Here is a 15,678-nt window from a genome sequence, read left to right as displayed (position 1 = left end):
GAATACCTTCTGTTCCCTTCACCCTCCCTTTCTCTGGTCCCCATGTGTCTTCAGTTTCCTCTCTGTTGCAACTCCTCCACTTTCTCATGTCTTCCCAGCTTTCTGTAAACATCTGCAAACACTACAGGACTATATAGGCAGTGAAATAATCCATCAATATTTTCATCTATTATGACAATGTTATGGAAAACTGAAACCCAGATATTGCCCACAGCTGTCTGAATATTCAAAGCTCAGTCTAAAGTTCTTACTGTGTACTATTTTCATTGCATATTTTCATTTTCTTCTTATACACATTTTTAAAACATTTTGGTGAAACAATATCTGTGGTCAACAGGCTTTTTTTCTTATGTAATACCACTAGGAATCACTTATGTCAGATGTTATTCTTAAATACCACACATATGGGCTTTAATGTCCCCATGACTAGCAAGACTCTCAGTTTGTCATCTCATCTGCTGAATGCTTGTCCCATCTGAGCTCCAACACTAAAATTGGATATTTATTTTCTCCAGCAGGGAGATAGTAAACTCCAGGCTTCAAAATGTCCTTTCACAAACCTGTGGGTGACCCCACGTCCATGTTTTCCTTCAGCCTACAATGAGACCACATCAGTCGGAAATATACTTCATATATTTAGCCTTCCCACCCTCATGAACACATACTTGGAATGCCAGTTTGCAAATTCTACTTAGCGTAACAATTTGGCACAGAAATAGCCTTTCCTGTGTGCTCATTCCTGTAACGCTCAGAGCTATTCCTGCACAAACATGGCACCCATCTTAACCAAATCAAACTGGCTGGTAACCTTGGCTACTAGAATATCAGAATTCTTCACATTCTGTAACACCACAGTAAACTCAGAGTACAGATACAAATACCATGTCAGCGTAAGAGTAGACAGAATTCCTCACATTCAATACATCGTACAGTTTTTTTTTCTGTTGTCAAATTAACCGGCATGTCAGTTACCAAACTGTGTAATTCTTAATCTGTGACTGTACGTTAGTGATGCTGTAATCCACCAATCACAAGCCAGGGAATTAAACCAATACTCCTGTCCTGATACTACAGTTACTAAATTTAATCATGACAATTGAGAGTTGAAGTGAAAAAGCCTAACAACTACTATGTTAATCCCCCATTAGTAACACGATACTGCGAGTTTACTGGCTGCTGAATGAAATCTTTTCACACCACACTATTAGGATCCTACTACTGAAACATCTCATGCTGTAGAAAACAAATAATACAACTATGCATAATGTTCACTAGGTATGGTAAAAGGACCAAATTCCAATAATCAGATATATTTTCTTTTAAAGGTTAAATCTCGACAACTAATTACAGTTCTTTAACCCCTGTCTTCTAAACTGTGTACTTACAAGCGAGCATAAAAATCACAAAACTCCTTATAGACTTTGACATCGCTCTTTCGTCTCTGGGACTTGGAGACCGGGACCTCAGCCTCTCCCCCATCACCGCCCTGCAGCCTCTGATGGTATCCGTTCCTCTCCCCATGAGGAAAGTTGTCCGGAGCTTCTCCATCCTCAGGAATGGACGGCGGCAGGACGCGACCGTTCATCTCCATACTCATCTACGTAAAGTCCAAAATGAACTGCTAACGTCCACCAAACGCCTGAATTAAAGTCAGAAAACCAAAACACTCCGATAGTAATCCTCTGTGCTTAGTAGTGGGAGCTGTAATCCACATAGCAAGAAGGAGACCGAAACACTGATCACACTGCGCTGGGTGTACTCTCCCCCTCTCTCTCCCTTACACACACACACACACACACACACACACTCCCTCTTTCTCTCATTCCCACTTCTACTCTTTCTCTTTTTTCACTCACACAGTCAGTCAGCCCTCCTGTCTCCCTCCTGTCTCCCTTGCTGTCTATTCTTGGGCAGGTCAATGAAACTAAAGAGCCCACCCTGACACCCATCCACACAGAGGTCACTGTGCCATCACACAAACACACACACATACTCAAGCCATAGCTATATATTTATTTTATGTTTTACATCCCTTATTTCTACAGTATATGGCTAATATGCTATCAGTCTGTGTGAGTCTGTATAACAGCTGGAACCTTTAGTTTATTGGGAGATATAACAATGTGGCTCCAACTCAGAGTATTGCGCAAAGTGGGAATGTCACACACGAGAGCGGAGGAGCTAAAGTGGTTCCATATCAATACGACAGAAACATAACAGATTATTGTTTATTTTAGTCATTGTATAAATACACTGGAACGAGAAATTAAGCAGCAGTCCACAACATACAGGGGATGAAACTGGAGCAAGATGTTGTCTAATCAGCATCACCCTCCTGATATGATGCAATGTAGTTTTGTTGGATTAAATATTTATAGTGTAATAGATAAACACCGTTTCGGACTGGAATCTGAAATGATTGAATGCAATAAAGTCTAACACTACGGATTTTAAATTGCATTTGCAAATTCCTTCCGCCACCCCTTCACATCTGCTAGCCGTGTCATGTGATTGTTTATGGACTGCTTATTTTTCCCCTGGTAGGATTAAAACTCAGGACATAATGGAAACGTGGTCTGTGTCTTTTTCCAAGTGAGTCAGCAGAAAAGTTTGAAACAAGTATCTGAAGCTATCTAGAGCTACAATTGTAAAATATGTTAATCGCCCTCAGGAAGCCCATATTGGTCTCCAGGCATTCCTTTAAAGCGCCAAATCTGTGTCTCCTCTGGATAAATGGTAGCTCTTTATGTGGTAACACTCAACTGGGATCTCAAATCAATGACCACATCCCAAAACCATCAAAACAACATTGTATCTGGATACACACTTTTCAGTGAGACAAACATGTTTGATGCTCCGTTGGAGAGATGCTGCTGTGTTAATCCTGCAAAAACAAAAAGGGATGAACAACTAATATACAAGTCAATAAAAAAGGTCAAAAACACAGCATTCTAGACCTGCGTGTGTTTGTCTGTGACCAGCTGAAACATGCCTCAGAGTCCTTCGGTATAACTCTTCTACATGACTCCATAATTCTACAAATAGACACCTAGTGGAGCCTCAACTCCAAACTAGGTGTTGGCAGCTGCTGTTCTGTGTCTGTGTTTGCAAGAGAGAGTTGTGTACCTCGTAGGGTCCAACTATACCTCCTCTGAACGGGGCTGCCAAACTGCATACATCTAGCGTCACCCATTCTCATTTTAAATTTTTTTTCATTTGGGGGTGAATTTATTTTTGTCTTGAAATGCATCATCTTTTCTAAATGCATCATATGAGCACGATCTGTTCAACTGTGGAAACACAAGTAGTGGTGTATTGTTGTGTTGTGTATTAAGGGCCGGGCGCTTCATTGCAACCCACTGCTCCTCCGGGATGGGTTAAATGCAGAGAAATAATTTCCCCATTGTGGGACTAATAAAGGATTGATTATTATTATTATTAAGTATAGACTGACACTGTGAATGGCTCCCAACACACAAAGAAAAACCCCCACTTACTAAACTCTACTATTCAGCCTCTATCCAGGGATTTTCTGGGTTCTGGAATTCATTAATTCATTAATGACATAATAAGCCAAATACTTCACCAGGCACCATAAAGCTTTAAGAGCCTTTCTAAAAACGGAACAATGACTGCACAAACGACTCCCGTTCTTAGCTGGGGATCTATTGGAAGTCTCATCCACTGGGAACCAGGGTTGAGTGACTGGGGTACAATGGACAGAGGGTGGGAGCTCAACAGGAAACACACGTAATCTTTCCTCCAGATTACAGTCATTGCCATGTCGGAGGGTGATCCACCCTAAAATGAGATCTTGTAAATTATTCAGCTCTCTGATGTCCAGAGTAACGTAACGTTCTTCAAATTTGATTTGGGCTAAATTAAACTAAGCATTTAAATATATATATTTTAGACTGAATAGAATAACACATTAAGAGTCAAAATCATAAGATTGAGGCTAAAATGGCACTGCAACTCTCTGTTCTTTATGACCAACTTCCAACAACCAATGCTGACAAGTGATGAGACAACATTTTGTATTGTGACACCATCATGTCCAATGTCAGAGTTCTAATCGCTCAGATAAAGGAATAAGCAGATAGTTATGCTTAACGGGAAACATGTTTCAATGCCTGACAGAGGTAAGGAGGAAGAGAGAGGAAGAGAGAGAGAGAGAGAGAGAGAGAGAGAGAGAGAGAGAGAGAGAGAGAGAGAGAGAGAGAGAGTAGAGAGAGAGTGAGTGCTGGATGTCAACATGAACTTAAAAATGGCTGCAGCAACTGTCAGCAGTCGACAAAAAATCTCCAGTGTGTTCCCTCTGCAGGATAGGATTTTTAGACTTCCATTCAGGGTCATTAGAGGTCACTGGAGAGGTCACAGGTCAGGTCACTTGGAAAACGAAGTAGGAAATATACAGTTCTAATGAACCAACCTCTGTAGCTTTTATATTATGGGTGTAAAGCATTTATCAGAGGGGGGATTTGGGGATCTACAGCACTGATTCTCAACATCCTATGTGGGTTTTGATCAGTCAGAGATATTTAAGCCAATAACCCCATGTAAAGCATTTGTCCCTCACATTTCCAATGTGGAAAGACATCCCCTGACACAATCCAAAACTCATGAAGAAATAACACAGAAAAAAGCATTAGGTAGGCAAAAAAGGACTTTGTAGACTTGAAAATCAAAAACTATGAACATTTTATCACCATCAGAAAGTTTTTGTTTTCCAGTGCAAGCCTTGTAGACTAGATCGTTGCTTGAAGATCTGCTTGATCCTTGTTGCTCCATTGGTGTTTGTTAGCTTGAATTCTTGTTGTTCCCACTTAAATCTCAACTCAATATATATATTTTTCTCATATTGATTTTGACTGACTATCTAGCAAGGTTGGATTAGGCTATAAATATGCAGGATTCCACATTTTCAGATAAGTCAGTGAATAAATAGATACACATGAATGTACCGAATGGTTATTTATTAAAATAATGGTATATGAAACCAGATCGGCCTCTTGTCACGGATACCTGATACAGCTAAATGAGTCAGTGTCGGACCAATATGTATTATTAGTATTGGTATGGGTGCATTTTTAAGACACAGACACCAAAAAAGATATCTGAAGAGGTTGGAGAGGATATCTGCAGGTAACCTTGCACAGAACTGAGTTGATCTGAAATTCCCCAGTGTTGTTAATGTGACTGAAATTATCACAATATAAATAAAATGTAATTTTGATAACTGTTCTGTCATAAACTTGAATAAAAACACACAATCCTGCAGCTAAAATAAATGTATATTTCAGAACATTTCTGTTTAAAATGTGTCTTAAGGTCGGCTGAATGGATCTGTGTCTTCAGACTAAATTAAAAAATTCCAGACCCAAGCAACAACGTTGACTCTCAGCAGGTGCGAGATGAGCAGATTCAGGCCAAAGAAACAAATCAAATACACCCTGCTCACGCACCCACTATCACCCCACTCACAGACTGTGTCAACAGCAACCATGGCAACACAGACATGAGGGCCATTTTTCCTTTGGCAGGGCATAGAGAGTTTGCACAAGAACACAAGCATACGCACACACACACACACGTGTAACACCGATTCAGTGACTGCGCAAACATAATTTATGAGTAACATTTCCTTTGTTTTGTATTTTTTGTTCCCGACGCCCAACCTGACCTGCACTTTCAAGGTTCATTTCCAGTTAAATCTACAACACAGCCTGGAACAATTACAGCTCAATAACAATTTGTTTTTCCAGAACCTTTATTTTACAAATGTAAGGGGCCGGTTCACGGCTGGTAAACACATGGCACCTTCAGGACCACGTTTAGCCTGGTTCATTTAATGTACTACTTTAATGTTGCCGATTAAATAATGTGTTTTGTCGGACATGATGCTTTCACTTTCATTTAAACTTGTTTGACACAATGGTGTGTGTTTCACTCTGGGTCAGTGATGCCATTTAATGATGATGGTGCTTGTAAGGACCAAGTTCTGTTAATTTCATAACAAAATTGTTTTCATGGATTAAACCTAGTTAGCATGTTAAGGATGCTCAATAACGAATATTTATTTACTAGGAATGTACTTGTGGCAATGCGCTATAAAGGCTGCTGGCGGAAATTTCTTGCAAGTTTTTAATAGCTTTGCAACTACTGCATTTTGTACTGACTTTTCAGGTGGTTAGGGTTTGAGATGTTACCCGGCAGAGGTTCAGATGGCAAAACGGTTTTGTTAAAAATATATATTTTTAGAACTGTAATCATGTTTAAATCTGAGTATGGGATTCTTGTTTTGCTACAAGAAAGTGTTGGTCAAAACTAATAAATATCTTATTAAATATAATTCCTCATCACCACTGACAGCTTTTCCTTCGTCTGACTCTCCGTAAGGGTGTTTCCCTGTTTTGTGTCTTTCTCACATGCTTAGTATCATCTCAGTCTCATTTATGGACGCTACGTACTGAAAGAAGTTAGAAATGCTGGGATTGATACGTGCAAGCTGTGATTCTTAAATATTACGTTTCTGACAATACACTTCACAAACTTGCTTTGCTTGCTCAACACAGCGGCCCTGCCGAGTCAGATATTATCTCCTCTCCATATGTTTTACTTTCATTAAATGATACCTACTGCAAACATTTTGCTTAGGATAGTCTTTGCGGTGGGAAAACATATAAATGAACCCATCTGACACCTGATTAGTTTTGCGTTGCATGCGAAGGAGGGAGGCTTTAAGCCAAGAAGTGATGCGTTTGTGGTTTTTACTGGGGACACATCTGAAGAGAGAGCTCCCTCTTTGTCCACATTCCTCACATTACTACATTCCTCCAATCACTTCAGTATCTCTCACACACACACACACACACACACACACACACACACACACACACTCACACTCTAAGACTGACAACGAGAGAGACAGAGAGGTGGTTGTGAAAGACATTTAAAAGAACATCCAAAATGTATGTTATTGTATTGTGAAATGAATATTGCAAAAGACTGCACATGTTGTACGTTATCTATCGCTACTGGTCACACCACTGGGAGGAATTCAGCCATCAGCTGCAGTATTTGCTGATCAAATAATCACCCTCCTCTCCCCTTAGATAGCCTCGTCAATACATGACACGTAGAATAGAAGTTTTCTTCTAAAGGTTCCTTTGGTAAAGATACTGTTTCTGTAGCAACACAAACGCACCCTCTCTGATTCATTACATTATGCAAGACAGTGTCGCTCAACTCTAGCTCATGATGACACAACCAACATAAAAGACCACTGGGCACAAAACATGTTCTATGAATGTCGACATTCATAGAACCAGATTAAGCCCACTTTAAATAGTTCGCAACAATAGAAAAACCTATTATGGTATTGTATTGAATTGTAACTTAACCGTAAAAAATAGGGACCGTGGAAATGTAAAGTTATTCAAAATATTAGCTTCAAAATCAATTTTTCAAGAAGTGTGACACGGGATAGTAACCTTACAATGAGCAGCAATAAAACTGTAGAGTTAGTGACTGTTTGGCCATCTGCTGACTTTAAAAGGTCATCAGCAGCATTTACACATGGAATTTAAAAAATAATAAAAATAACCATAGCTTTAATTCATATCCAATGGGGATGCTGGAAATTGGACGGTTTTACAATTCCAGTATATTTATTGTTCTTAAATAATTCCTTATTGCTTTAAAATAATTTGGGCCATTTAAAACTATCTATATGGGCGGATTTTGTGCAAACTAGTGTGTCTTGTATCATAGAACAATTTTAGCTCAGAAAGTGTACACTGTCCGGTACAAATAGAAAAGGACTCACGACCCGGTAGTGGGCAGAATATCAGCAAATCAACGGCAAATGTTAAGCGAGTAAGACATCTGCCCAAATAGCCGTCATCATAGAGTTGAATCAGCATAGCTCAAATGCAGCCACATCAATAATTTGACAGAAAGAAAAAGAAAAAAGCTTCAGAGAAGTAAACTCACCTGAGGCTGTCCCCGGCCAGACTTCCATAGCTGTCTGGTCTCTCTTGTCTTCGTCTGTACAAGTCTGAGTTTGACAACTCTTTAAGCCTCAAAGAGTTCATCTCCCCTTCGCCTCTCTCCCACACTTCCTTCCTTCCTACCCTTTGTCTGCTGAGAACACTCAGCCACAGTAAGACTCTAAAGAAAGTATGTGATCCAAATAAAAAGATGAAGCCTTGTGTCACACTTGTTCTCTCGCTCTCTTTCAAACACACCTCTGGGGCTCACACCCTTGAGGAAGGACATATATACAGAGGTGTGGTTTCACAGCCTGCACACCTATCAAATACGTATTGCTCCTCCTCCCCTTCCTGCAGCAGGTAGAGAGAAAAGCCCCAGAGAAAAGGAGGAAAAGTCGCAGAAGAGAGATCGGCATTGCCCTCTCTGGCCTTTACCCTTTATGTCTCTGTTTACCTCCCACGTCTCCCCGGCTCATTCCTCTGTTAAATAGAAAGCCAGAGATTGACAAGAGAGAGAGAGTACAAACAACAGAAGAGAAAGAGAAAGGCTATTTCCCACACACATATAATGGCGAGCAGCAAGTACTGATAATTATGTGAAAAAGAGATGCACTAATCATCAACTGAATTTAGAGATAAAAAAGAAATCAGGCACTTCTTGTGCCTTATATTTATACACCCCTCATGTTTGGTCATTAAAGAGCTTATGTCAAAGACATGTACTAAGGCAGGGCATGTACCTATGTACAGTAATATATAATCATAAATAATAACCAGTAAAATTCACTGAAAATGAAATGAATATGAAAAAACTATGAATAAAAATTAAGATCAAGAAACAATTCAAATTCAGCTTTGATCTATATAGAAACGTATGTACTGTAGTTTTCTTTTCACAAATGTATTAACACATACATTGACACGATATCACAAAATATGTGTGATGAGCCAATATTGGCAGAATAAATCATTATCCAAAGTAGCATCGTTCTACTTAATGAAAAGGGTATTGATTGTTGTTGATGTACCAATGTTTGGATGATCAACCAGCAAGTCGTGTCATCCAGGCCAGGCATGTTTTGAAAACAGAAAGGATCAATACTAAGTATTAAAAAAAACCTGCAGCAAGCATTTTAATGTACATAGCAGATTGTTTAGGAGGGTGGGAAGCAGAGTAAAGGAACAATGCCACCAACAATGGAGCAACATTTTCAAGTTTCAAGCATACACAGCTCTTCATTTGACTTGAGCTCGTCTATTGTAAACTCTGAGACTACTTCCCACCAGAAGCAACAAACTATTGTAAATGGGGAAAATGTCAACCGATGAATAATTCATCACAATGGCATGTGGGAACAAGAGACCCTTCCAAACAGACACAAAACACAGCAGATGCGTATTTTCCGACGGAGCCTCTGAGACATGCTTAATTACAAACAAGAAGCAGGGACAGGATTGGTCAGAGGACATGAAAGCAACAAGCAACTAGAGAAGAAACAGATGTAGAGCAGTGACTGCAGATCTGTATAACAGAACATGCTATCTTATTAGCAATGCAATTCTGAAGTATCTTATTTAGGTTGACTGTGTTTAATCTGTGTATAGCATTCAGTCTCCTATGGTTTTAAATGGCGGCGGGTGGACTAATGGCTGACAGAAACCACGTCTCTCCTTAATATGTACAGACAGGTACATGCCCTGTGAACAGTTCACACTATGTAGATTCACCTTCAGCAGCTTGCCTTGACCTGTTCAGCATTCCACATGGGTCTGACGAACACACACGCGCACACACACACACACGCACACACACACACACACACACACACACACACACACACACACACACACACACCAAGTCAAAGCGTAAAATGGTAACGTGTGAGCTAAAGTTCAAAATCAGCCTCACATCCTGCAGCTGCAGCAGCAGGGTCACAGTCACACAGGCTGAAAAGTCTGATTATGGCAGATCACTCATGATGCTTTAGGCTTTTATATCCGTGATCAATTCACTTATTACACAATACGTTTGGGATGTGGATTCCCCTTAAAAAATAAATAACTGACAACTGACAACACATTCTACCATCTGCTCTCATTTACACAGTGTGTGTAATGTGTACGTAATGGTGGGACTATGACCACTGCTGGGTTTTAAATACTTAAACTGTGTTTTGGATTGAAGTTGTGTGCAGCTATTTAAATGTTACAAGCCCTCACACTAACTCATCATCACACACTCAGTTACGAACAAGCAGACATTTTCCTATGAGCCAGAGACTCTCCAGAACCGACCTCTCTGCAACGTGAGTGCACTGCCACCGTGTGGACAACTCTAGTACAACAGCTGTTCTTTCTACTTATTAACCGTCATCACTGCAAAACCTAACACTGCAAACCTAAGACCCTGTAATGATTCAAAATGTATTCCATATATGAACAAATAACTGTGGGATTACTATTTGTTAGACTCCTGAAATCTGCAAAGTAAAAAGCATTTTAAAAAACTGACACAACAAACTAAACAATATCTCCTAACATGTTCTAGCCTATTGTATTTTTTTTTTCCATAGGACCTCTTTATCATTCATCTATATTAACAGGGATCTTTGCATCACTCACACAACTAAGAGGAAGTTCCCAAATTACTACACATGTAATCACATGCTGAGCAACAGTGCAGAGATGTACGCAATAAAACAACACTGACATAAAGCTGACTTCCTAATCGCTCGACTTTCTTAGGCAAAATTCCCATTATTTTATTTAATCTTTATCTATTCAGGGTGGAAATCGCCAAGACAGCACACCAGTTAAAGTTTAAATAGAAATAAAACACAACAGGAAACAGGAAGAGACTGAATGTAGCTCAGTACGATATTCAACATATGCAGAGGCGTTATACCATGCACACAGCTCTATGATAAACCATGTAATACCATCACATGAAGCAAATTATGGAGCCTAACTGCTGATTGGACAATTACGGCTAGTTCTAACTGTAACATGAATGTATCTTACCAATGTTTTGGGTCAAATATTTTTCGTAGTTGCTAAAGTCCCCTTGCTGTCACTGCAAACCCTCTTACTGCCGTTATCTCAGTCTGCATGGCCACATCGCTTCCTGTTTGCTGTGGTGTGTGGGTATGTGTGTGTGCGTGTGTGTGTGTGGGAGGGTGTGAAGTTTGCATCCACTTGTGCCTATGTGCCAGTATGTGTTTGTTGGAGACGCATGGATGTAAAGCCAGCACAAACACTTCAAGCCCTGTGTGTGTGTGTGTGTGTGTGTGTGTGTGTGTGTGTGTGTGTGTGTGTGTGTGTGTGTGTGTGTGTGTGTGTGTGTGTGTGTGTGTGGTTTAGGCCTCCCAAGACTGCCTGACAGGATGGAGGTGGGGTGTGAGGAGGGGGAGGAAGGAGATAGAAGTTGGTGTGGAGAAGAGAAGGAACGACTAGGGGGTGAGAGGAGGTGTGAGGGGCCTTCAACGACCAGACTGAATGGGTGATCAAGTTGTTCTCATAGACCTGCCATGTTATGTTTATCTCTCCAGCCTCCATAGAGGAGGTGAAAGGTCAAACCCAGTGACCACACCGACTGTCACTGGCGCTTTATACTGGGTGTCTGGATGAACCATCATCATCGTGGGTGTGCCTTGAAATGTGTAACACAACTCTGTCTTCCAAAGCTGTTTCAAAACTGTTTGTTTATTAAACTTCACAACACAATGATATAAATAAAGTAAGGGAAACTTAACAGGAATTGGCTGAGACAAAAGAAAAACTATGTAAAAAGAATAAACTTGCATTGTTTGCAAAACAAGCATTCACATATTCAAATAAAAGAGTGCAAATTATCTGCAGAATAAAAATAATCATGTGCATATTTTATAAAATCAAAAAGACAGGACGGAATGAAGCTGCTGGTAGTGAGAACTTCTTGAAAATAGTATCTTTTCTGTAGCACAACATTATTTATTTATTTTTTCAAGTCGTTCATCTTGAAGAAAAACAATAAACTAAAAGAACAAGATTTTTTTTAAGTAGGAGACAACAATTTCAAAGTCTCTTTACACACACACACACACACACACACACACACACACACACACACACACACACACACACACACACACACACACACACACACACACACACACACACACACACACACCAAGGAGGAACTGCTGCAAACAGTGCAAAGCCTGTTGATGTTCCATACATCCTTCTGCATCGGTCAGGCATTTAGCCATTGCTGGCGTACTAAACATTTACTACATCGTGAAAATGTCAATGACATCAGTCATCACACAGACAACCCTTTAGAATCTAGTCTAGTTTTAATAAAAGCAGTCATTTTATCACTCAAAAAGCTTTGTCACAGCTGGAGCCTTGTGGTTTTCTGTTGTGCTCTATAAGCAAATGTTGATGCATAAATCTACTATTGATACAAAGATAAGACTTCATGAGTCTGCCTCACAATAAATGCAGTTTAATATGAAGACAGTGAAAGGCCTTTGATCTGCTTCTAGAGCATTAAGATCTCCAATGAACCCTTAATATCTACTATAGAACTACAGTATAAAAGTCTATAATAAGCTGCTTCCTCCCACCACATGCATCAGGCTAGTACAAACACAGTCCAAATCCTACATCACACATTTCACCGCTCTTCCAAACAAGGACAAGTCCACACTGGAGACTGGGACATTCTTCTAAGCTCTCGTTGTATCAACACAGAGTGCAATCAGATGAAAGTGTAATACGCTGGGAATGCAGCGATCCTCAGGCCCTTTAAAAGACTTGCCCTCTTACAGCTTTTAGTATCCTGAGAGTGCTTTATAAAAAGCCAGATTCATCCAAGGCCATAATTAACTCAGCAGAGCACACAGTAGCATTCACACTGGTGGAATAAATATGGCTCTGAGTAGCAGTCCCCGGGGAACGGATGGTCAGGAAGTGGTTCAGAAAGCAATAACCACTGTCCAGTGAGTGTGAGTGGACATTCCTGTGCAGGGAGGAGAATGATCTGTACAAAACAGAGGAACATCCTTTTACTCCTTCTTTAAAGTGTCTTTCTTGCTGCTATTCTGTGAGTCTTTCACTTCTGTCTATATGCGAGTGTAGGTTGCCTTTTAACCTATTTTGCTTTATATAATTAAAAAGGTTCTAAGATATTCAGAGCATTATAAAAGCATCAAACAAATATTTGTAATGTAAAGTCATAGTGGGGTAATGGCTACCTTAGCAGAGAATGAAGTCCCTCTACAACTGAAAATGCTACAAATATATAAAAGTTTCTGAAATCTAATTCAGATTTAATATCATCATCATCCAATGAGAGATAATGTTGGATATATGTTGATTTAATAACAATCTGTTGATTTAAAAAACATTAATAACACCAATTTACAACATTTAACTAAGAATGTAATTTCATTAGACATTTTGCCCATCTGAATCTCCTGTATTAACACACAAATGCTGAGTTCCCTATATTTTTGAAAGTTTTACTAAGTTACTTAGTTAATTTAATTTGAGTCAATGTCATTATTGTATTACTTTGCTCATTCACATGGACTATTTCTTGTTGGACTGACATCATCTCATCACATCTCTGAATAGTTCAGCGAGAAAAAAGTAATGAATGAAGCGGAGAGAAGTAGTAATTAGTTTTGATCGTCAAGCTAAAGAGTGCTTTCCCCTCCTATCAGGAGCAAGTCTGATGACATCAAAAGCAACACACACAGAGACATCCACAGAGTCTGAAAATAAGAAAGGGAGTAACAGTAAACTACTACAGACGAGGTTTGGATTTCAGATTCCACAAACGTGTAGTGGCTTATTTTGTAAAACATCTGAATCGGGTATGATACCTTTTCATAAATGAATTACACAATAGATTCTCTGTTGCTTCTTGCATATCCTCCTTGCAGAGAAATAATCTGAATAGTGCTGAATTTTCTGAAATAGCATGATTCATAACATGTACACAATACAAATACTCTGTGCAATAATAGCTATAATAGCTTTCTGTCTGCATATATAATATTTCAGTTATTGTGGATTCTTTACTGTTTTTTATTGCTTATTTATAATAATTGTTTTTTTATCTTGTTTTTCTTTTACTATGTCTCTTGTTTGCACTATAACCTATGATGCTGTAATCCTGTAAATTTCCCCGCTGCGGGACTAAAAAAGGATTATCTTATCTTATCTTATGTCATGTGAATGAAAAAAAAATATCTCAGGTTTAAGGATATATTTAGGGGAGATCTGAGTATTTGGCCAAGATCATAACAATGCTTTTTACATGTACCAGAAAGACAACTGCTGAAATAACTCAATCTAACTTAAATTGAGCAGATTTTAGCAAACAGTGCATTCATACCTACTGCTGCTAACTCATTTATCTGATATTTATGGTAAAACAATGCCCCATATTACTGCACGAGAGTTGCACAAATGAGTAAATTCACATTACTGTCAGACATGCAGTACCGCAGTTGGCCAGTTTACAGTGGAGTGGCGCTGTTGAGCAGCCTCAGAGACCAGATTGAGATTGTATACAACAATAAAGTAACTAAATCACGTGATTAAAAGGTAATTTTCTCCGATAAACATGAACTAGTTTTAATACATGAAGGCCAACATTAACGTGGCAGATTTGTTTTAATTGTTTAGTGATGACTAGGTTAAATCACAGTTTTCCTAAACCCATGAGAGAATGGAACAAACCGGGAGGATGAGGTTTTCTTTTTTTCATCCAGAGAGAAACTGTCAACTTCCCAATTTATCCGGGAAAAAAAAGTCTCTTTTAAAGAAACAAATATAAACTCCTCACTCACCCGTTTGTCATTTCGGTAATGCCGAGCATCACTGCTTTCTCTCTCTCTCTCTCTCACCAGAGGAGTAAGTTCTGACTTTGGTGTCCAGATGTTGTCCAGTCGGGATGTAAGACAGAGTTCTGGTTTTCGCAGAATGGCGCTGGCGGGCCTCGCCTCTGTGCAGCAGCCGTCCACGCACACTCGCGGGAAATTCGCACTTCCGCTTAGGACTTTCAAAGTAAAACCTGAAGAGTCCACCTATCCATTTTTTTCTCCAAATAAAAATTAAATTAAATTAGAGAACTTACAAAACAGAATTTTAGACTTTTATTATTTTTCCTATTCTGCAATATAAATAATCTGTGCAATCCACTATTAATCTACTATTAATTATACTTGTTTTGATCTTGTTTTTATACTAATTTCGTTTGCACTATCACTCAATGTCCAACTATATATTTTATAAAAAAAAAAATATGTTTTTAATTAAATTAAGTAATAGAAAAATAGAAACGTCCATCATTTTATTATTTTAATTATTTTCCCAACCTGCAATATAAATAATCTGTGCAATCCACTATTAAATATTAATTATATATGAAAAATCTTGTTTTTATACTAATTAAGATTTGCACTAACTCAATGTCCAAATTAAATTAAAAAAAAAAAAACTATATATGTTTTTAATTAAATTAAGTAATAGAAAAATAGAAACGTCCATCATTTTATTATTTTAATTATTTTCCCAACCTGCAATATGAATAATCTGTGCAATCCACTGTGCAATACTAACAACCATTCAGTCCAATTAAATCATATCATGTTTTTTTTTGCATTTTTACTTATTTATTATACCTTTGCTG

At 38.8% G+C, this 15,678-nt stretch overlaps 1 protein-coding gene across 5 annotated transcripts in view; it reads right to left on the bottom strand.

Annotated features, from left to right (window-relative positions):
- Positions 1-14,992, bottom strand: part of LOC129104319 (LIM and senescent cell antigen-like-containing domain protein 1) — a 28,140-nt gene extending 13,148 nt beyond the window's left edge. For 2 of the 5 annotated variants that reach the window (XM_054614939.1, XM_054614944.1), the window contains exon 1: positions 1,386-1,734. In XM_054614939.1, the coding sequence (XP_054470914.1) occupies positions 1,386-1,597 (212 nt within the window). In that variant the 5' untranslated portion in view covers positions 1,598-1,734. Of the gene's footprint in view, positions 1-1,385; positions 1,735-7,995; positions 8,173-11,015; positions 11,098-14,836 lie in introns of those variants that run through there. The other 3 variants (XM_054614940.1, XM_054614941.1, XM_054614943.1) reach the window with 3 other exon arrangements.
- Between the last annotated feature and the right edge of the window lie 686 nt (positions 14,993-15,678).

This window comes from Anoplopoma fimbria, chromosome 16 (genome assembly GCF_027596085.1).
Source record: "Anoplopoma fimbria isolate UVic2021 breed Golden Eagle Sablefish chromosome 16, Afim_UVic_2022, whole genome shotgun sequence".
In the NCBI taxonomy this organism is placed as follows: Eukaryota; Metazoa; Chordata; class Actinopteri; order Perciformes; family Anoplopomatidae; genus Anoplopoma; species Anoplopoma fimbria.
This window is presented reverse-complemented; position numbering and strand designations above follow the sequence as displayed.